Source organism: Ostrinia furnacalis, unplaced genomic scaffold, assembly GCF_004193835.3.
Source record: "Ostrinia furnacalis isolate ACB-3 unplaced genomic scaffold, ASM419383v2 OfSCF3085, whole genome shotgun sequence".
NCBI lineage: Eukaryota > Metazoa > Arthropoda > Insecta > Lepidoptera > Crambidae > Ostrinia > Ostrinia furnacalis.
Window position 1 is genome coordinate 468,532 of NW_021133324.1, and position 24,105 is coordinate 492,636.

Here is a 24,105-nt window from a genome sequence, read left to right on the forward strand (position 1 = left end):
GTGTGTAGTTTAACAGTTTATGTAGGTACATACTTGGTAGATGATTGAGGAGTAATTTGACGTGAAGAAGGTACGTGTAGAAGGTAGACTTACCGTTAGAAATTATTAATAAGATCCCCCGCATAGTCTAATGTGGTCTATATTCAACCCTGATGGAGGTTGACACCTGTGTTCCTCCCACGGCTCCCACAAATATCCGAATACTAAGGCTAAGTTGCACTACCTAACTTTAACAGTAACTGTAACGATAACCGGTGTTTTTTTTATGGAGTTTGACAGACTTTTGACGTTTGTCAAAGTTACAGAATCATGGTGCAACCCAGCCTTAGTGAATACCTATATCACGGTTTTGCCGGTTATCGTGTCGTGTTGATTACCTTATCATAGCCTAGATAAATAGGGGAGTGTAACCCCTAAATCATGGTAGCAAATTGTATGTTTGCATGTCATAGCCCTCGTAAAAACAATGGCTCATTAAGTTTAACACTGTGGCATCTATATACAAAGTAATAAGAGTCATTTTGGAATAAAAATGTATAGTCTTATGTGCTGTAGACAGTAATATAATATACACAAGAGCTCGAAATAATTGCTGCTAAAATGTTTATAGACTTATTAATTCTTGGTACTCAAGAGAGCGTGTGTCTGTTTTATTTTTAAGTGTCATTCGTCAAGTGTGTTTCAAATGGTTTAATGGCTGCAATTAACCGTTTGTTTATATTCGTTTCACAAAATTAAGCCTCGCAAACTTAGGTTGAGTTGCAACACCTAACTTTGACCGTAACTTTGACGATAATGACGACCGTTTGTCAAAGTTAAAGTAAGATGGTGCAACCCAGCCTTAGAGTCATTTCACGATAGAACGACAAGATTTAAAAAATATAATAAGTAAACTCATTAATTTATTATTTATCTCTGTTTACCGGGTAGGTATGTTGATATTTCTTCGCCAGCCACACTTTATTTTAATTATAATATATTTTTATTTTCAGTGAAAGCGTGAATATTCCGAAAAATACCTTGCTCTGGATTTCACTGTAGCAATTCCATGATTACATAATATTAAATCGTGAAAAAATTATCTGATCTTTTACACCGCATCATGTTGCGATTGTCCTCTTCAGACTGTAGCTGAAAATCAGCTATTTGCTTCAAGTAGGTATAGACTAATTCCTAAGAATCTTTATTTGTTTTGTGTATGGTTAGAAGCTTCCAAGTTTTGGTACTTTCTAAACTCGTTCACTGTCTGTTAGCTTCGATTTTCTGTGGGATTCATTTTAGCAAAGATATCGTTCTACATAGATCGTTGGTCCTGATTTATTTTTCGGTTCAGTATCGCCGTTAACCCTGTAGTTGCGGGCCATAATCGCATTAATTTACAGGTTATTTACTTCCTTATTGCTTGTTAACTGGGAGGTTGAAGGCCTTAACTCCATTTTGCTTCTACCCTGGAGACTGAAAGTAGGTCGATACGGTTTATTAACCAGAAAGATATGATAGGTCACACTTGCAATTCAGTTATCCCGGGAGACTTTATTTTAAAAACAACGTTTCTGAATACTATTAGGAACATAATCTTGTTCTCGTAAATACATGGTAATGTAGGGGCTAAATTCTTTCTGTTCGAGTTGTGTGGTAATGTAACAGAACTATAACATCCCGGACTTAACATAACTTTTAGATATAAAAAAATGGAATTTAAGTTGTAATACATAGTTTTATTTTTGAGAATGATCGTTATCTTTGCATTTGATCGAAAGGAATATTTAGTTATAGAATTCACAAAAATGTTTTAAATGCCTTTTTTCACCCAGCTACGAGTACATATTTCATTTGTTTACACATTTGCTATTTTATAATAACCTACTATTATTAATTAATTGCTAAATTAAATGCTATTAGCTCTACTATAATAATTTAGTGGTTAAAAATATTTTAAATGCAATACTTAGTAAGCAGCAATATAACAACATTACAACTTGAAATTGGCTTGAAACTTTATAAGCGTTTCAACTTTGCGTCACCTTAGTTCAAATTAGGTACCAGGGACTTACAACAACTTTGAGTTACAGAATACAGTGATTTAAAGTTCACAACTTGGCAGTTAACAGGCCAAGTCAGTCCGTAACAGTAGGTTTTTTAAGTAGTAGATTTGTTAACAAATAATTATGAGTTATATTAAATACTAATAACTACTCACGTAGTAACTGGTTAAAAAAGAAGCAGGCTACGCGCTCACGTTTTTGTTTCTTTTTTGTTGTTTGAGTATTATAAAGACTACTTATCTTGTTTTTGAAGATTAAAGGATAATGAATAATATAAGGTGTATTATAATAAAAAAGGATGGATTGTTTTATTTTTAGGACAATTAGGAAAAGGATTACTTTATTTTTTTTTGTTAAATTTTTAAACTGGGATAATAATCAGATAAACAATTCCTCATACAACAACATTCTTTACGATATAAGAACAATTTCTACAAACTTTAAGTTGTAGAATACAAAAGAAATCCAAGAAAATGTCACAGTTGAAAATGTATTTTTGATTGTTACAGAATACTTTAGAAGTTTCATCTTTCTTATACTCTTGTGGAATGGAACGCGTTAAAAATGTTTTTTTGCATGTTACATCGTGAAAACCTTTTTTAAATTTTATGCATGGTTTAAAAATATTCCCAGACTTAAACATATTATTTGGGTGTAGAAAAACAAAATAAGCACACGTTAAAATTATGAATTGGATTAAAACAATTTAACAGTGTAGCATAATCTAAATATTATAACTCAAAGGACTGACTAACTGACAGAGTGGTCTATCAACGCACAGCCAAAACCACTGGACGGATCGGGCTGAAATTTGGCATGCAGGTAGATGTTATGAAGTAGGTATCCGCTAAGAAAGGATTTTACGAAACTCCACCCCTAAGGGGGTAAAATGGGATCCACGCGTACGAAGTCGCGGGCGGCCGCTAGTTTAGTTAACCACAATTATTTTCGACTAAAGGCTCTGAGGATGCGGTTTCATACCAAACATCCACTAATAGCGGTCATTAAAAAACAAAGTTCAATAAAAGTAACGTGGTTTTACGCCATGTAAACTAAAGTGAAAAAACCTTTACTTATCCCCGCTCTTTTACATCTGACCAGAATAACGTGAGCTGTGTTAGTTGGAAACACGTTAGTAAGTCTGTTGTAATAGGGTCCAATGTTAGTTTTCCCGGGCCGAGTTAGAGCAGCCGGGTGCTTTATGATGAAACGGGGGCATCTTCCGAGTCGTCAGTTGACCCGTCTAATAATACTGTTCTAAAAGCTGTGCTACGGAGTCTACGACGTATAACCATTGTGCAGGCGTAGAAAAGATTCAGTTGTTCTCTTGCAATTTTTCCATCTCTTGAAATCGCTGGTTGTGTAATTAAAAGGTTTGAAAATGACAAGTTGAGTGTTTTGAATGAAAAATAGCAGTGATATATTCATAGCAGCAGCTTACAGCTTCCAAGTAAGTACCAAGGAGTACTACTTTCAGAACAAAAAAAAACAAGTTGTTTTTTCGTTTAAAAAGTTTAATTCAGCCAGGAGTGTCTTTACAACTTGTTTAAGATCGTAGTCTCGGAGACATTCATCTACAAGATTCGTAGCAGCTACGTCGTAGCACTGTAGTCACGTAACTCTTTACTATTTTTTTTACAAGTTACCAAACCTTTGTTTTTTCACCTGTCATCCACTTTGCATTGGAGGGAAGTCGAAACTTAACTTCGAACTCCTGTTCTTCTGATTAAGTTCATGGCGGGTCCAATGACAGTTTGACTTTCCCCAGGGACAAACTTGACTTTCACTGGTTGGGTTTTTATTGGCGGTCAAGCTGTAGATCCTGGCTACACAGGAGTTGAAGCGGTGGGAACGAGAGGTGGGAATAGTCCCGTTTTAAGTCAAGTAGCTCCATCTAACAAATCAAGCTGAACACACTCAGCTGTTGAATGTTTAGTGAACATTGTGAAGGTGACTACGAGTGTTATTTACTGTGAAGCACTAATTCATACTCTTATGTTTGCGGCTTGTTTCTCTTTGTTTATTTGTATTTCAGTCAAGAGTTTATTGTTATAGATGTGACAGTTGTTTTATTGACAATAGCATATAATTAGCAACACAATTAAGTTTGTTTAAATAAATTGACATAATTATGTTAATAAACTTCAACTGATATTATGAATCTACAAAGGGTGGAAAATCAAGCCTAACTTTGTACATGTTCCAGGCCTAAAAGCGGCTGTTTTATCATCCAAAGAGTGTCTGAATTTAAAAATAAAACGCCGTATTCTTCTCGGATCTCATTCAATTGAAACTGTAGACACACAGAGTGAAGGCAACGTTGTATCCTTGTACAAGACGGCGACACAGACGGCGGCATATCGAGTAAAACACTGTAGCATCTAATGTTATTGTAATAGGAGCGATTTTGCTCCAAAACTGTGTAATCTTATGTGCTGTCTACAATGCGATGTGTTCACTGTTTTGCTATTTATTACAAAGTCGTAACGTTACATTTTCTTAGGACATTATTCCAGTTAAAAATATGGCGCCCGTGTAAGCATTCCGTAGAAAATCTTCATCGTTGCCGTAAATATTCTTGAATTTGCTTGATGCTATCTCAATAAAAGGCTATTCCGGTAATATATTTCGAAGTTTCTGGCTTGGTTTGGTACCTTAACACCTTTGCTGCGGCAGTAACTTTCTAATACTTTCCATTCCTTCGGTACAAGGTCATTAAACCTGGTATTAAAACTTACATTGTGGCGGCACAAGGCTTAAAGACCTTGTAATATTTAAGATATATTAATTTTATTTTTGGCTTCATGTTAATAGATATTGTGTTTTTTTTCTTTGAATATTATTAATAATGCATTTATTGACATACACCTGAAGGCGTTCGTGAATAACTTGTTTAGTATAAAAATTATAGCTATATTCAAAATACAAGGCTTATGCACCCTGTGCCGCACTGAAGTAGGGAAGTCTGGTGGGTATTCTAGGGATGTGAAATACAAATATCGATAGTTTAAATTAAGTTTTAATAAAAATTTAAAAAAGTAACAAACAAAGATGTTTTAATAATTTAGTCTAAATATTTTACAAATAAGACATACGTGCATAAATACTTAAATAAGCTATATTTAAAGAAAACATATTATTTAATAACATTTAGTTACAACTTCAAATGTTTGTCACGAAAAACATTATTTAAATTATCAATCGTGTAGCAAATTAAATTATAATCAATTTGCAGTTTTGATTTTGTTTGTTTCTCTTGACGCCATGTCGACATGTGCGTTTCTTACGAATGCGAGGCAACACTGGCTGCACGAAGCTAGCGTGGGGTGCGGTACCAGGTGCGCAGGGTACAAGGTGCTTCGACCTGGTTTCGCATTGTGAAGACATTTTATTACTTCCGTGCGGTACCAGGTCTAAAAACCTGGTATTAAGGTAGGTACATCATTAGATTCTATTTTAAGAATACATCATAGATATATATTCATCACTTTCCTACACCGGACCCAATTGAAGTTATGCCTTTCGCACGACAAGGAAGACTATAATTTTCTTAGCCGCACGGTAAGCGAGACGTACACAAGGTCTATAGACCTGGTTTCGCACTCAACGTGTTAACATTTATTTATTGGCCTGTGACGGAATAGTTTTCAAAGGAAAATAGAGATTTCTTTGGCGATGCTTCGTTTTGGATGGTCTAGGTCGCCTGGGAGCTTAGGAAAATTCAAGGTTTAGGATTACAGGGATTTTGCATTTTAGTTTATTTCAGCCCATCTCGTAAGATACGATAGTGAAATATTTAGACCTGAGTATGTCAAATTAAATTGACCTATTGATTGAACTATACCCTTATCGAACATTAATAACGAATTTCTGTGTCGGTGATATGACTTGAGATTTTAAAATCGCTGTTCAACTACGAGGCTTTTTTGTGAAAAAAGTAATAGTTTAGTAATAAAGAAAATGCCGATTGAATGTAATTTAAGGTTATTATAAGACTTTACCTTTGTATGACTTTTTTACCAATAAAAATAAAGTAACCAATGTCTTTGAAGTGGGACATTCAACACTTGAGCTCAACTCAACTCAACAAAATCCGTCACTAGCTCCTGACACTTATGAGCGACATGGGGTCCTAAATCCAAGAAAAGTGGTACATCAGCATACATCCAATACACTAACTAAATATAGAACTTCGACCCAAACGATTTTCGTGTCAACATCAGGGATGTTATGGATATCCGTAACCGTAACCGAAACTATCGGATATCAGAAATTCAAAAGTTTTGTTTTAAATATTTGTTACTTGTCTGGCATCCCCTGGCACCATTCTGATATACCCGCTTGTTTTACCTTTATCATAGGTAGGTACTGTCATAGGCTCATCCTACTAATATTTTAAATGCGAAAGTTTGTGTGGATGTCTGGATGTTTGTTAGTCTTTCACGCAAAAACTACTGAACGGATTTTATTGAAACTTTACAGTATTATTGTTTATAATCCAGATTAACATATAGGCTATAATTTATGACGATTTGTGACAAACTAAATTCAACGCGGGTGAGGCCGCGGGCAAAAGCACAGTACATAAAGTGGCTATGTGGGTCGCGCAGCATTTTGCTATTCGAATTTTAAAAAGGTAAAATTCAAATAGCAAAATGCTGCGCGACACACGAAATGATTTACTATCCGTTACCGTAACCGAAACCGGTATGATATTATTCTAATATCCGAAACCGTATCCATAACCGAAACTTTTTATCCATAACATCCCTGGTAAACATTACAACGCGTATTTGCCAAGGCCCGTTTTTCGGTCAATCACTTCCACTTTTGCCCGCTTTAGGTAGGCCCTATGGAAGATCGTTAGCCATTTTATGCTTTTTGTAACGTTAATACGTGGGACACTATTTAAGTTGTGAGCCTAACTATGAAAACAAAGTAGTTTATTATTAAAATGGTATTGATTGCGTTTATTGGTATTGTCTTTCATGATTTATGTACTTTTTAATGTGTCCGAAACACTTTTCATAGCATTTTTTCCACTCAGCTTGAGGCACCTCCAAAGCATGGTTTTTGACCGCACCGACAGTTGCTTCTGGCTACATAAATCGCTGTTCACGCACTTAATTTTAATATATGGGTACCAAAAGAAGTGCCTAGATTCCAATTAAGAATTTTGTAGCGTTGGACCTGTTTATTTCATATTTTGAGTGTTCAAATAGTCAGTTGTTGACGAGACGTGTAAAAGCTCACATTTTCGTCACGAATGGCGATTCGACTATGCTGGTCAGTTTCCCTTATTAAACTGAAGACTTTTGGAAAAAAAGTGGCTGTTTACTATTAAGAAGTAACCATGCTAAATTTCTCTAGTAACGTTTCTGTCATATAATCGGATATTTCGGAAAAATAGGCGACCGTAAGTTTCAAAGTGTTCCGAGCGCATGGGACTTTTGTTGGAAATGGTTCATCTTAAAACACCTCCATAGTCGATAGCTGTTTATTTTCAGGATCATTATGCATAGATCCTTAATTCGTCAACTGTCACAATTTTAAAAACGGCTTTTAAAGCTTTTTAAACGTATTTATCAAACATTTTCAAGGACTAAACGACTCAAGCGTCCTATTGAGCGTTTGAAAATTTTTGGGACATCCAGCGAGAAAAAAACGTATTAACCATAATATGGTCATACAATATTTTATTACTGCTAGTGGAATTAATGCCTAGGATTATCTCAATCCTACGATATATCACATGACGAGGTTTCTCTTCCATTTTTCTGACAACATCAATGTTTTCCGCCACTATTAGTCATTTTGGACGACTTTCGCAAAGTTCACTGGTGAGCCAATGACATACAATATTATACTTCTTAAACTAGCGTTTTACAATGGTAAAGAACAGATCTTTATTACCAAAAGAGAAATATAGCTGACCGCTTCAGTTTTGTATTGATTAACCACGTCGAAAATCATAATAAATCTTCGCGCGAAAATTTCCGCAAGTCAATTCCATGTTTTTGTAGTAAAGATAATTTTCAATTCAATATTAATAATACAAAACGTGCTCAAATGATAAAAAGTTTTGAATAAGGTTGTAGTCAAAAATGTCAAACTTTTCATTAAAAGTATCAGATGTCGTCTAATAACACGTTATGTTGTCGAGGCTCACAACTTAAATAGTGCCCTAGGTACAAATCACCCTCTGGATATTAATGATGCCGTTAAATTGTAATATAATATTTTTTCTCACGTCGATATTTTTTCCACGAAAAGTTTTCGAAGTCTCTTCGTCTGAGACGTTGCATAAAATTTTAGACGAAAAATTAAAATTGAGGTTATAAATAATGTTGAATTGTGAAGTTTGGCGCGTCTACGGTGATTATAACAAACCTTTGCTTTCTTATTTTGCCTGGAAAATTCTACAGCCCGTTGAGGTGGTGAAATGAGTATTTTGATACTAAGTTAAATCCGCCTGAAAGATGCTATTTAGTTTTAGTGCGTCGCTTTACCCAAGTGACTTTTAGTTTGTTTTAATTGTATAAAGGTTTTATACTACGTCGCGTTTGTTTATTTCAACCAAAGAACGTCCACTGCTGGACCAAAGCTTCCCCTAAGGATTTTCTCAACTGCCAGTCCACTAAATTGCCGGTACAGTGGTCTACGCCGCGGTCATCAACAGCTTATTTTTTAACTTGTGTACCTTTCAGGTACGAGTTTATTACTAAGGCTGACATGTATCACCATACTTTAACTGTTACAATATCCATAACCGATGTTTTTTTTTGCGGAGATGTAACAGACTTTGGACGTTTATTATAGTCAAAATTGGAGAGTTTTTCTTCCCGCTAACAAAATGGCCCGACCCTACCGCGTCGTAGACATAAGACAGGACATTACTAGCTCCTTTGTCGTTTACTGGTAAATGTAATCCACTTCGTCGCGAGATAAAATGATTACCTTCGGAAAATCCCTCTTTATTCCCTTTCTAGTGTGGTTATTACTTTTTACAGGGACGCAATCAATCTAATATGCCTTATGAAAGATGTGATACTAATTTTGAACTCTATGTACAAGGTTACAGCTCGCTTCTTACGACTTTTTCTTTTGTGTAAGCTGTAACAACTGATGTTAGACTTTTTATTTCACCATAGCCAGCAGATGCATACAGTATAATTTAAACTTTATTTACTACTAGCTTTCCGCCCGCGGCTTCGCCCGCGTGGAATTTTGTCTGTCACAGAAAAACTTTATCGCGTGCGTACCTGTTTCAAAAACCTATGTATGTCCTTTCCCGGGACTCTAACTATCTCTATGCCAAATTTCACAAAAATCGGTTCATTGGTTTAGGCGTGAAAGCAAGACAGACAGACAGACAGAGCTACTTTTGCATATTATAATATTAGTACAGAAGTATAGATATACTACATAGATGAAAAACTTCACGACGTGTATTATATTTTTTCTGTCCTTGACCCGAGTGAAAAATCAAGGCCTTACGCACAAAAGACCGTCGTTGAATCTATAGCCCGATTCAAGTATGAATTTGCACTCAAGTTCGAATCCAACCGTGTGATTGGTCTCAATAATGAAATTCAACCAATCATAGCCTTGAATCTATACTTGAGGTCGAATATAGTTCTTTCAGAATATGACTCCAGCGGAAAAATGACGGTTAATCTCAATTGTCTTCACCAGTATCATCCCAACTGGGGACAAATGGGAACTTATTTACAAAAATTTTCCAGTCTCTCCTCCTTACCTTGTGAATAAACGGTATTAAATCACTACAAATTATAAAAGAATTTAGCGTTTATTTGAACGCTTTACTCAAAAACTACAAAACGGTTTTCATAATTTGTTCATTACTTTATAAGTAACTAAATTCCCAGTTGCCCCCTGTAGGGACAATTCTGGTGAGGACAACCCATTTAGTTCACTCCAACCATTGTGCTTGCATACTTTGTTTCATAGCTTATTATTCCCATACTATTTTTGCTTTTCGCAGACGTGTTACGTATGGTTGTCAAAGCTACAACCTACTTCTGAAGGCCTTATGATTAATTTACCGACTCTACTTAGGGTCATGACATGGTAAGCTTGTCACGCGACTACGCCTTATATTTTTACAACTTAACTCACTTTTAATCGCGGCGAAATCTAGATAAAGTATGCATACTTCGTGGGTTTGTTTGAGGATAAAATAGTAAGAAAGTTCGGGCAGTTAAAAACTTTTCGTGGGTTTTCTTGGCATATGTGAAACTATAATGATCATGAATTCAGGTTAACTTTAGTATTTAAAAACATGATTAGAATTAAAATCCCAAATATCCATAGTGGAACAAGTAAATAGGTAGATAGTTTTTTGTTAGGGGCAAACAACAGAAATTATCTGTGAGTGCTTTAGTAAACTAAGTTAATTAGTCTAACTAAACCAACAAAAAGAAAAGATTTCGATCGTGATTTTATGGTAACTACTGGTACTCGTAAGTTATATCGCCCCAGGGTATATAAAAATACTTATTTTTGGCACCAATTAAAATAGCTGTTGAAATTACTCAAGTAATTACCGAGCAGTGAAAGTAAGACATATTTTTAATTAGCTTTTAAAGCAAGCTTACAATGTACTTGAGCTAGTAGTTAAAAATAGGTTTATGAAGTTTCACATACATTTTTCAAGCGTTAAGCAATGACGTCATGGACTGAACCAATGTCGCTCTTAGCATGCAAATTGTAACCTGCACACCATGTACATACTGTGCCTTGTGAAAAATGCTTGCGTGCTCTGCTAGCCATGGAGGTTATTTGCTCTGCCCATAAATGGGGCTATTCATCAACTAATGCTACTCTGTCGCCATATTTTAAAGTTTAGCGCTGGTATATTTTTAAATTACATTCTTTACATAAAAATATTATATTGTGCCTGCTGTTTGGTCGACGTATCTCGTGAGTAGCGACGGCCACCAGTGTGAATATGTTGTGAATTAATTTGTTGTGGTGAATAATTCACTACAAAATATACGTAAAAACTTTAAACTTTGACTTATGGTCCTATGTCCCCTAGATGGGGCAGAGGGCGTCCACAACAGTCCTCCATCTCGTTCGGTCTTGAGCTGCCCACTTGATCTCGCTCCAGGTCTTGCCGATCTTCTTCGCCTCGTCCGCTACAGTGCGCCGCCATGTTTGCCTGGGTCGACCACGTTTGAAAAACTTCGTTTCAAAAACTTTAAAAGTGTTATTATAATTTTATAAATCTATTAACCTTGAGGAGGTAAATATTAAGTGAAAGTTTTCTCTGCTGATGTTTCATGCACGTGGATTCCAGTATGTCAGGGTTTTTAATCACAATTTCTTACTTTACCTATTTTTTTGTGCTGATTTCTAATATCTGATCTCCTAATGAAATTCTCGTCAAAATCTCCCGTATTTTATTTCTTACGGATAATTAATAATTGGTTAATATTGTATAGTTTGATGTAATAATGTAAACCAATCACATTATCCGAGATGGTTATATCTAACCGTATGAGTTCATAGAAAAGGTACATATTATTTTGTACCTTGAGAGCAAAAAGGGCTTATTCGTACGTATAGTACAATGCAAAGGTTGCATATTCGTCTGAATACGGTACAGGCATTCTGAAAATAACCAAATTGGATAGGTAATAACGTCCAATTTTCAGTGGTTCAACTTTGCCGATTTAATTTAGCCACGTAAGCACTTTAGCGCAAGTGCTTAATATGTATAGCGTCATCCAACCACGTTAATATTTAACCAATTAACTAAATCGGAAAGGGTAAACAAACGTACTACGTGTCGTACTAGAGATGTGCCAGTTCAAAGTTTGTATGGTGAGTATTCGGTCTGTTTAATCGATTCAAAGCCAAATGATGTTTAGCAGATCGTTCTGAAAATAGAAATGATTAAGTTTAAGGGAAACTATCATGTAAAAATTCACCTACGGAAAAAAACATGAGAGTGCGTGCCTTACCTACGTATTACTTTGTTTAATGCACCAAATAATGTAAGTATTTATAATTGCTGGACTTCATTCTTAGAGGCATTGTCTCTCATGCAACAACCACATCAGACACAAATATTTAGGCGTGAATGATTATCCTTTATTTTTGTATTCTTTTATTACATTTTATACGTTGTAGTACCTATTTTTGAAAGTCGCTTGCCAAATCGCGAAATCTATGCTCTCTTTACACTACTCCATATAAAGTGATCCGAGAATTCGGGTCATATACGAAAAATCGCACATCCCTATTATACAGGTTGTTCACGCTATTCTCGGAAGTCACTGGGAATCAATTTAGTTAATAATAAATTGGCCCGCCAGAGCAGCGCGCCGTATTTGGAGCAGGCCAATGACTGGCATTGGCTTGGCAACATAAAAGTTTTATAAAAAGTACACTGAGAAGAAAACTGTTTGCTTTTTCTTTTGTGTTTTCTTTTACCATGTTATTTGTAAAGACAGCCTGATAGAATTTAAGTAGGTCTCTACATAAAAGATGAGGAGATAATTGGGATACGCATTTTGAGTCGCTTTTCAGTAAGTAATCAAAGGAAATTCGTTCTTTTCTCAAAATAAAATATAGTCAAGTGTTTCATAATGTACAAAAAAATAGGTAGGTACATACAAAAGAGATGTGGTATATTATTAGATTATGTGACGGCTGATCTGGTTTCTTGTTCTTCTCTGGCTAACAACTAATCAGTCCAGTAACCTGTCGCCTGTCTTATGTTAAATCTTGTGGTGAGTCATGAGGTTTTGTCCTACCCCAGCTTAACGCTTTCACAGTCTTCGACCGACACACACTAACAAAACAATAACAATAGGACTTGAAGTCTACTATAATGTACACTTTAAAGTTGAAGCGACGAAGCCGAACGGTGAAGGTGTTGGACTAGCCGACTCGTGATCCGAGGAACGCGCCCCGCTGTCACTCGACTATTTTGGTGAACACAAGCATAATTAGCCTACCATGAGGGGTTAACGAGACTATTAGTAATTTGTATTTATAAATCACTAAATCCTTAAAAAAAGTATTAGTGTTAAGAAACCCTGATTTTACATGTCAATAACATAAAGTTCATTATTGCTTACAGATGCGGAAGGCACGGGCGGTGCCGACCTCCAGCGTAAGCTTGACCTGCTCAACGGCGCGTTGGACGCCGAGAGGGCAGAACAAGCTCGCAGGCAGATGCAGTATATAGCCCACTGTATGTAAAAGAATATATCTAGACTAGACTGCCTCTTTCCAAAAGTTGCTGTGCCCTAATTGGGTCCATATAGTATAACTGCTTAAATTGTAAGATCTATGCGCTAATGTGGTGTGCAATAAAGTATTGAGTCTTGAGTAATATTATGAGAAAATACGTTTGATTGTTGCGTTTTGTGCCTACACATATTGCTGAACTAATTTCTTCTGTCGAGATCGTGACTCACTTTATCTCATCACAAAAACACTATGAAGAAAAAAGGAAGCCATGAGAAAAATGGTCATTTCTTGAAATAATTACGTCGGTTAAAATAAAATACATGATTGATGTAAACTTGACGAGACAGACTACATCTTTCTATTCTTCTAAATCCGATTGATCATTGCCTAGAATACCTATTTTACTTAAAAATAAAAGCAATAAAATTTCAGTCGCAATTTTATTGTAATTTCAGATGATTTAGAATGGACAGACTCTATAAATTGATATTGTTTCGAGTTTTAGCGTTGTTTTGTAATACGATACGAGCCTCAATTACTCATCAAGTCTTTTAGTCCTAAGTCTTCTCAACTATACTTGCTTGAAGTTGAGTAAGCTCAAACTGAAGCCAGATGCATTACATGCAATCTCTAGGAACTAATTTTACGCCTTGCGTCGACGACTAAAACGTTTGTTTGAATAGTGGTTCTTTGTGACAGAGTGCCTTTTCCTCTGAATATTATCGTAGTGATGTACATTTGTTCCGATAAAGCATAGAATCTGATTGAACGTTAAAATTTGGAAAAGCATACGATTTCATTTGGCTTTCGTTTGACAGCAGCCATGTTTTATCGTTTGGTCGTGCATAGTGTTAAGTATTTTTTTTCTATTACTATGCAATTTTAATGAGTACATTGCGAATGATTAGGATTTATACCAGGGTTATTCTTTTAATTGTTCATTATGTTTTTTTTTTCGGTAACGGCATGTTACAGCCAGACATTGGCATATTGTTTTATTTAATAGGGGCTATTTTGCTACAATCAGACTTCAACCTTTCTTACACCCTCTTACAGTATAGTAGAGCTGATTAGGCCGGCAACGCACTTGTAACGCCCCTGGGTCTGCGGGTGTCTATGGGCGACGGTAATCACTTACCATCAGGTGATCCGTCTGCTCGTTTGCCTCATGTCACATAAAAAAAAACTTACAACTAAATATCCTATTTTCATTTCAAGTAGTATATCCGTTAAGCTAGCACCCATAACACAAGCATTAAGTTGCTTACTTTGGGGCTAGCTGGCGCTGTGTGAAATTGTCCAAAGATTTATTTATTTATTTATTTATATTGCAGCTGGGTACTCAGAGGACTCTGACTACACCTCAGACCTCAATTATCCAGTGGGCCAGCACGCAAACTGCAGCGCATCGCAATTCAGGAGTGCCGCACACCAGATGCACACGCCACAGGTAACATTCAATTTTGGATTCACTTCCTCATTACTCGAATATTGTCGACTGCCTTTACCTAATACGTACAGAGAAAATAATACTTTTGTTTGACTTCAAAAGACTGTTTTATTTTTAGCTACAAAATATTTCCTTATTTATTTTCATTATATTTATTAGATTATTTCCTTAAAATCTGTTCTTTTTTCTTTAGACTTATTTTCTTTGATTGCTATATTTACCTGTAAAGGCATATTTTTTAGATTCTAGCTTTCTAATAATGTAACGATGTATGTGAAATGATATGTTGTTGGTAAATCTTCAACAATAAATGAATAAATATTTAATTTTGTGGGTCTGAAGAGTTTTCTCAAGTTTACCTCGGAACCTGTAGGTAGGATACAAACTTCTTCAAAATTCACAGATTATAAATTGTAACAAAATAATCGATAGTGAATTTATCATTGTCTACCCAGCACTGGTCAGGACTTTACCATATAACTACAATATTATACTTTGTCTAGCTTGACTAAAAGCATGTCATAACGTAATAAGATGCCATAACAACACGCTCGCTGCAAGTTGGTAACTGTGGGTCTAGACAAAGTGCAAATTATAATCGCAAACCAGTCGAAAAGTGGTCGAAAAGCCCCTTTTTTGTATGGAGTTTTGACGGATTCGATTTTCGATTCGATCAAAAAGTGCGTTTTGACTAGGGGGGCTGAATGTACAGTCAAAAGAGGGCTTAGTGTGAGTTTATGTCAAACGTCCTCACTAGTGAGCGCGTAAAAAATGACATTGAGGCTGGGTTGTACCATCTTACTTTAACATGTGCTTTAACTTTGACAAACGTCAACAATCTGTCAAATTTCATACAAAACACACCGGTTATCGTTATAGTTACCGTAAAAATTAGGTGGTGCAACTCACCCTTAATGTATGACGGATTGTACAGCGCCCCTAGCGGAAACTTTAGACTAGAACTAGAACTAAAATTTTCATATTTTTTTAACACGCTCACTAGTGAGGACGTTTGATGCAACTCACACTCAGTCCTCAGTACATCACACATAAATATATTTGTTCCAAAATACCACCTATTACCAACTCATAAGTCACAGTGCCACTTGATGCCCTGTCTGTACACTGTACATCCCGTGAACATTGTTGTCGGCTCGTTTACATAACCAACATTAAGTTAGTTAACGTACTGAATACATTTTGGGATGCTCAGCCGAATGTTCATAATGCTATCAAATCCGCATTGCGTTTCTGTGTTAACAACTTCACATAATACCAAGTCCCGTGTTCACTCACGGATGTGGTTCCTCTGATGATGATTTACGAAATATGAGCAACACGTTATAATGGACTCTTTAGACAGGTTTATTTTCATTAAATGAGCGGTCTAAACTGGTATGAAAGCCAGTTTAGATTCATTCATTCATTCGTAATAAACAACACGCTGAAATTTTCAAGCGTCTTTGGTTGGCCAGTTAGACTTGAGTCTTGATTGTGATAAATCTGCATCTCTATATTTTGAGATAATTCGAACCGAACTAAAAATATGAAATTTAGGTTCTACACCACTTGATAGGGTTACTAGTAGAGTAGACATTATTGATATTTTAGGAAAAAATTTTAATGACACACTGAAAACTGAAGGGTAAGAAATAGGCGGTTCATAACCGCTAAAATTAGAAACTAAAATCTATAAAGAAAACCAAAATCTACCTTTATTTAGTATCTTTTAAATCACATATTTAGGTAGCTATTTTACATTCTATGTTAAGTAATTTTAATGCTGGATTAAATTAGACCGTTGACACTTATGTTCATGTTTTATCCGTTTCAGAGATCACTGGAGGTGTCCCGAGAGAATTCTTACGAGAGAGATGAGTACCACATACACGGCGACACGGACCCCTTGTATTATAACAGTCAGCCGAGAACAAATAGGTATGAAATTATACAATTTTACCGCAACTATAAGGATAACCGGTGCTTTTTGTATGGAGTTTTACAGACTTTTGACGTTTGTCAAAGTTAAAGTAAGATGGTGCAGATTAGATTAAACTTTAAAAATACTTAAAAAGCTTTTCCTAAAGTATTGCTTTAGTTTCAGTGTGCTTTACCATAAGTTTACATTAAGTGTGCTCGCTAGCGACTACGTAAAAAATGACATAAAATGCATGACAGATTGTACAGCGCCGCTAGCGGATACTTTCAATCTGAAATTTTCATAATATTTTTGACGCACTCGCTAGCGAGCACACCTAACGTAAACTCATGGACAGCATCATCATCAACAGCCCTTTACAGTCCACTGCTGGACTATGAGCCTCCTCCACTATGGTAGAGGGTTTTGCCATAATCCCCACGCTTGGAAGGCGGGTTGGAGATCGCAGTTTAAAAGATTTATGTTTGTCAGAGAGCGTTGCTGCCCGTTCTCTGTTTGATGTGTAGTCCCTAAGTCGCCTCTTACGACACCCGCGGGAAGAGTAGGGGTTGGTGACAAATGTATTCTACTCTGCCGTCACCACACGGCCGACGGGACAGGGTCATGGACAGCATAATGTTAGCTAAATGGTTTTCAATTATTTTTTTTACTATTTTTTTCCAGGATAGAGACCTGGTCCCAGCTGCATGCACAGGCGAGCGTCGAGTCTGCCATCTCTTGGCGGACCGCCGCCGACTGGCAGTCCGCAGGTACTTACTTCATATTTCCACCGTTTGATGTACTTCAGTTTAGTTTCGGTAGTATAGTGGTCGGTATCCCCGCCTGTCACGCGGGAAACCGGGGTTTGATTCAATACTCAATACTCAATATTTTATTGCATCCATTATGTACTTAAAATTAGAACATTATGGACCCTGTAGGGCACTGCAATTAGGAGAGAGGAGGACCACCCCAGATCAACCGAAAGATGTATCAGAAGTTAGAGCCCAGTAATTTATCATTGAGATACTCGCTTAAAGCATAAAAGTGTTTGGAAATTAAAAGTTCTTTAAGTTTTTTTACGAATATTGATTCTTTGGGTGTATTTTTTATTGAAAGTGGAAGCTTATTAAAAATTTTGATTGACATGGAAAGTGGACCCGATGAGTACAGTTCAAGGCGGGATGGAGGTGTTATGAGTTTTTGTCGATGTCGTAAATTGTATGTACTGTCGATGTCTCCTCGTTTTTTATAAAATTCTGGGTATTTTTTGACAAATTTACACGTCTCTAATATGTATATGCTAGGTAGGGTGAGTATATTGTGTTCTCGTATATTGAGTAATCGTCAAATATTATTCTAATAAGTTTTTTTTGGAGGATCAGGAGATCTTGGGCATCTGTACTACTTCCCCACATAATTACTCCGTAGTTGAGCCACGAATATGCGTATGCGTAATACGTGCCGTAATGTAATTCCCCGCCGGAGAGCCATGAATGACTACCTACAACTACCTTCCCTTGGCTGAATCTACCTGCAAGCTCCCTTGGCATCTAGGAACCGCACGCTTGCTGGTCGTTTACTGGGCCTCGACCATCGACTCACCCGGTGGGCTAGTACCGCGCCGAGGGCGGGACAGTGGTGCCAGGTAGAAGCTACAGGTCAGTCCGTCGCCAACGCGACGTCCCAGTAGGCAGTAGCCAGTCGAGAAGCTGCACGGGCTATGAGCGCCAGCTCGACGGATAAAGTGAAATATCATACTGTAATGATAGAGTTCTAATTAATACCTAAATAATAAATATTCGTTAAATTCACTATACAGGGTGTTAGGTAAATGGGTATATTATGTACTGTTTGACATTTTATAAAATTGACATTGTATTTATTTGACATTTAGAAATTAATGTATAATTTATTACTATTTAATTAATTTTTAGTCTGCACTCTGTATTAATTTTAACTGTGGAAACTTTGCTGATTTCTGTCCTATTTTTTTGTGTGATTATTTGTCTGTATATCAAAATTGTTTGTTTCCCTAATATAAATAAATAAAATAAATAAATAAATATGAGCCGACACTAGCCACTGTTAACATGGTCATATAAATGGTATGGTGAAGTCAGAAATTTGTTATCATCATTTTAATTTTTTTAATTTTCATACGAAATAAATTTTATAAAATCCGATTTGTATGAAAATTAAAATAATTAAAATGTAGATATCAATTTTCTGACTTCACCATACCATTTATATGACCATGTTAACATGGGCTAGTGTCGGCTCATATACCAATTTACCTAACATCCTGTATAAGCCTACTTGTTGAAACTTGTCAGCATCCCTAAATTATCCTCATAATTCCATAGTCAACTCTGTAATATCACTCCTTTAGGACTATAGTAGAATGGAACTTAAAAGTTATGGACTTTTGTAAAGTTATGGACACATGGTTATTTTTGTGACTTTTGACCTGTCCTAAGCTTTAAACACTGATGCTTGTGGACTACTGGATCTGTATAGTCTACTGACTTCAGAACCAGATTTTAAAGAATATATTCTAGCATGTGATTCCATCTAGTTCAGTCAAAGCTAACAACACTTTTTTAATTTGTTCCAGAGGACCAGCGGCGACCAAGTCTCGAGCGACAGAATACTCTGTACGACGACGGATTAGGCTACGGGTTTGATGCCTACACAACTAGTACGCACATTAGGTAAGGAATATTATACCATCTATAAAAGAGAAAGGCGACACTCATTGACTGACTCACTCATCATGTAATCTCAGAAACTAAAAGTGCTAGGAGTCTCTGCATGGGGGTTTCTTTTAGAACGTAGGTGCTCACTAGGAACGGATTTTACGTAACTCCACCCCTAAGGGAGTAAAACGGGATCCACGTGTACGAAGTCGTGTACCGTTCTTTGCAATCAATAATGAGAGAAGAATTCGTTTCCGGTTTGAATACTAGTCGTACAGTTTGGCCACGTGACTTCCGTCTGGTTACTCCCACTGCCACAGCCAACCGACACTAGCGCCACCAATGGTAGCTTTAAACTAAAGTTACACATTTGCATTTTAGTGCCCGCTCGATCGAGTTGGGTCGTATGAAAAAAACGGTGGTAATTATGTTGTTTTAGTTAAAATTTATACGACGTGTTTTATATCCGAGGTATTTGTAACAAAATTGTGTTCTTTAGTCAATCTTCATAATATATTCCTCTGGTGATCAACTCGGTCAGCTCCTGAAAGTTGTCTGAATTTATAAACCAAGTTTGCAATATTATTTTATTTTATTGGGAAAACAAACAGCCCCCATGCCCTACATCATATATTTTTCAGTTGGTAAAAAGAAAACGATTAGAAGAAAACATAAATAAATATGAGTAGGTACCTAATATAAGATCGCGGAATCCATAATGAAAAACCTTCGTCTATTTCAGGGACCACTCACATTTATCGCAGCAGGCCAGCTACGAGGAGTACTATGACTCGAGCAGCTACCCCTACCAGACGTCGTATGTGGGCGACGACTCACGACAATGGGACAGTGGGGGGCAGTACTTCTTCGATGATGGCTACGGGCTCACGCCCACCGAGTACGAGAACATCGTCAACAAACGGCGCTCGTCGGTTGTGCAGTTACCGCAGATACCGACTAAGCAGGTACGCTTCTACTTCTCAATGAATCAGAATTAGACAGCAATGTCACCTACATTAGTCGACCTTGGTCGCTACTCCTACCAGACTACGTACGTGGGCGACGACTCACGACAGTGGGACAGTGGGGGGCAGTACTTCTTCGATGACGGCTACGGACTCACGCCCACCGAGTACGAAAACATCGTCAACAAACGGCGCTCGTCGGTCGTGCAGTTACCGCAGATACCAAATAAGCAGGTCAGTCTTTAGTAGAACGGCAGCAGAATACGTGGTAAGGCACGCGATAGAGTCCCAAAGTAAGTTCTCGCTCAGCAGTAGACGTCGTACGTGGGCGACGACTCACGACAATGGGACAGTGGGGGGCAGTACTTCTTCGATGACGGCTACGGGCTCACGCCCACCGAGTACGAGAATATCGTCAACAAACGGCGCTCGTCGGTTGTGCAGCTGCCACAAATACCCACTAAGCAGGTACGACTATTACTTCTCAATGCATCAGAATGAGGGTTTTCGCGTATGAAAAATCTGCTAGATGGCAATACGTAGACGTGAGGTCTAAATGCTGCATGATTGGTTATTTTTGACATGACATTGACAGATTGTAAAAATTCACCAATCACGTAGCAGTTAGACCTCATATCTACGTCTTGCCATCTAGTGGATTTTTCATACGCGAAAACCCTCATTAGACAGCAATGTTACCTACATTAGTCGACGTTGGTCGCTACCCCTACCAGACGTCGTACGTGGGCGACGACTCACGACAATGGGACAGTGGGGGGCAGTACTTCTTCGATGACGGTTACGGGCTCACGCCCACCGAGTACGAGAATATCGTCAACAAACGGCGCTCATCCGTTGTGCAGTTACCGCAGATACCAAATAAGCAGGTCAGTCTTTAGTAGAACGGCAGCAGAATACGTGGTAAGGCACGCGATAGAGTCTCAAAGTAAGTTCTCGCTCAGCAGTAGACGTCGTACGTGGGCGACCACTCACGACAATGGGACAGTGGGGGGCAGTACTTCTTCGATGACGGCTACGGGCTCACGCCCACCGAGTACGAGAATATCGTCAACAAACGGCGCTCGTCGGTTGTGCAGTTACCGCAGATACCAAATAAGCAGGTGAGGCACGCGAATAGAGTCCTAAAGTGAGTTCTCGCTCAGCAGTAGACGTACGTGGGCGACGACTCGCGGAAGTAGGACAGTAGAGAGCAGTACTTCTTCAACGATTGACTACCTACAAGCTCACTTCTTCCACTAAAGGTTCGGCCAAACCAACGCGATCAACCGGCGTGCAGCGATGGCGATCAATGCATTTAGGTCTGGTCGCCATCGCTGCACGCCGGCTGATCGCGGTGTGATCGCGTTGGTTTGTCCGAACCATAAGTGAGAAAATCTCGCTCATCACTGCTGATCTCTTACTATTGTATAAACTAAGTTAACATAATCAATTTGTTATGCTTGAATTTTGATTAATTATGAATTGTCATCTAAATTAATATTTCTTTGCAGCTGCCACCGTCATCTCGGTACTCGGATTGCAATGAAATGGCGCCGTATAGACCGCGGCCGCGTCGTACAGCGGCAAGTCTCCCTGGTAAGACATAAATATTATGTTTTTTTTAGTAATTGAAATTTAAATTCGATACAATGGATATGAAAATATTTCTAAGATATTTCTGACACTTGTATAGGTAAACGTGCAATACTGCTAAAAATAAATTCAAAATTGGCGCAATATTTCTATCATCACTTCTCATTTCCTCTATTCTACCCCCAATAGTAAAAAGGGTGCATCCTCAGATCATCTATGATCTGAGGGCGCATCTAACACCAAATCAAAACGGGGATAAAAAGTTTCAAATATGTAATTGAAATGAGTAATTCTTAGCTGTCCTTGAGCTTAACTTATAGGTATCCGAAAAAAGTTTAAGATGCGCCTTTTCAACTATCGGGGACAGTATTGCAACTCCTGTATAGCTAAATAGATTCTGGCTATAACACTAAAAATAGGAGTTTGTATTTGTCTGTCAACAGAACCCACCCAGAAGGTTGAGTAGTCCCAGGGATATATTCTTAATCTTCCTATAATAGAAAGCCAAGGAATATAATAATCAGAACAATTTCAGGAAGATTTCTAGACTATGAGTACTACTGATGAATTGTGGGAGTGTGATCTTTGGAAACATGAACGTGATATAATGCTTAATTCAATACAACATACATCTGTTTCTGCAATTTATTACACCGATCTTGTTGCGACAAGGAAAAATTTCCGTGCTTTTAAGCGATTTTGTGAAAAATATTATTGGCAGGTGATTGCTAATTGCTCATAAGATAGGCCCCCTTAATTTAATTTATTGTCCGTGGTGCATAATAATCTTTTCTTAAAGGTTTTCAACCTTTGTTTGTCACCTGTCATCCGCTTTGCAATGGAGGGAAGTCGAACCTTAATTTCGAACTCCTCCTATGTTCTTCTGATTAATTTCGTTGCGGGTCCGATGACAGTTTAACTTTCCCCCGGGACAAACTTGACCTTCATTGGTTGGGTTTTTGTGGCGGTCAAGCTGTAGATCCTGGCTACACAGGAGTTGCAGTGGTGGGAACGAGAGGTGGGAATAGTCCCGAAAATACTGATGAATTAATTTCTTTAACAGCGACGCCATCATCAACCCCCAAACGCGGGCGCGCGCTCCCAGTCCCGCCCGGCAGCGAGACGGGCTCCCTGCGGTCAGGGCGCGGGCGCCGCCTGCCCCGCCCCCCGCTCGCCGCCGCCCTCCCCGCGCTGCCCGTCGCGCCCGCGCACACGCACGTGCCTTACATTCCTGGTGAGTTATAAAGGGGGTAATAGAGGAGACAAGGAGGTAATAGAGGAGACAAGGAGGTAATAGAGGAGACAAGCAGGTAATAGAGGAGACAAGGAAGTAATAGAGGAGACATGGAGGTAATAGAGGGGATAAGAGGTAATAGAGGAGAGAAGGAGGTAATGAGAAGGCTTCACTGAAACTATTAGTTATCGCGGGAGGTGTAGAAAGAGCATTCGCTGCCACTCTATTGCTCTCTTTAAGTGAGACGGGCTCCCTGCGGTCAGGGCGCGGGCGCCGCCTGCCCCGCCCCCCGCTCGCCGCCGCCCTCCCCGCGCTGCCCGTCGCGCCCGCGCACACGCACGTGCCTTACATTCCTGGTGAGTTATAAAGGGGGTAATAGAGGAGACAAGGAGGTAATAGAGGAGACAAGGAGGTAATAGAGAAGGCTTGATTAAAACTAGTTGTCGCCGAAGGTGTAGCAAGAGCTCCTGGTGAGTTATAAACGAGCTATTACCTTGTCTCCTCTACTGCCTATTGCTAATAAAAGAGACAAGGAGGTAATAGAGTAGATAAGGAGGTAATAGAGGAGAGAAGGAGGTAATAGAGTAGATAAGGAGGTAATAGAGGAGACAAGAAGGTAATAGAGGAGACAAGGAGGTAATAGAGGAGACAAGGAGGTTATAGAGGAGACAAGGAGGTAATAGAGGAGACAAGGAACTAATAGAGGAGACAAGGAGGTAATAGAGGAGACAAGGAGGTAATAGAGGAAACAAGGAGGTACCTAATAGAGGAGACAAGGAGGTAATAGAGAAGACTTCATTGAAGCTAGGTGTCTCCAAAGGCGTAGTAAGACCTCTCGATGTAGATAGAATACTGTTAATAGTAAGTGAGACGGGCTGCTTACGTCGCGCCCGCGCACACGCACGTGCCTTACATTCCTGGTGAGTTAATGAAGGAGCACGCTAGATTTCCCTTTGGGTGACCTTGAATCTGTAT

The 24,105-nt window shown here is 38.2% G+C and overlaps 1 protein-coding gene across 1 annotated transcript in view; it reads left to right on the plus strand.

Moving 5' to 3' along the window:
• LOC114357243 (uncharacterized) overlaps positions 1–24,105 on the plus strand; it is a 67,489-nt gene that overhangs the window by 39,465 nt on the left and 3,919 nt on the right. Inside the window, exons 6-14 of the mRNA XM_028310766.1 lie at positions 13,159–13,272; positions 14,606–14,721; positions 16,556–16,659; positions 17,324–17,409; positions 19,257–19,353; positions 20,081–20,303; positions 21,815–21,899; positions 22,960–23,130; positions 23,328–23,486. Coding sequence (XP_028166567.1) covers positions 13,159–13,272; positions 14,606–14,721; positions 16,556–16,659; positions 17,324–17,409; positions 19,257–19,353; positions 20,081–20,303; positions 21,815–21,899; positions 22,960–23,130; positions 23,328–23,486 — 1,155 coding nt within the window. The remainder of the gene's footprint in view (positions 1–13,158; positions 13,273–14,605; positions 14,722–16,555; positions 16,660–17,323; positions 17,410–19,256; positions 19,354–20,080; positions 20,304–21,814; positions 21,900–22,959; positions 23,131–23,327; positions 23,487–24,105) is intronic.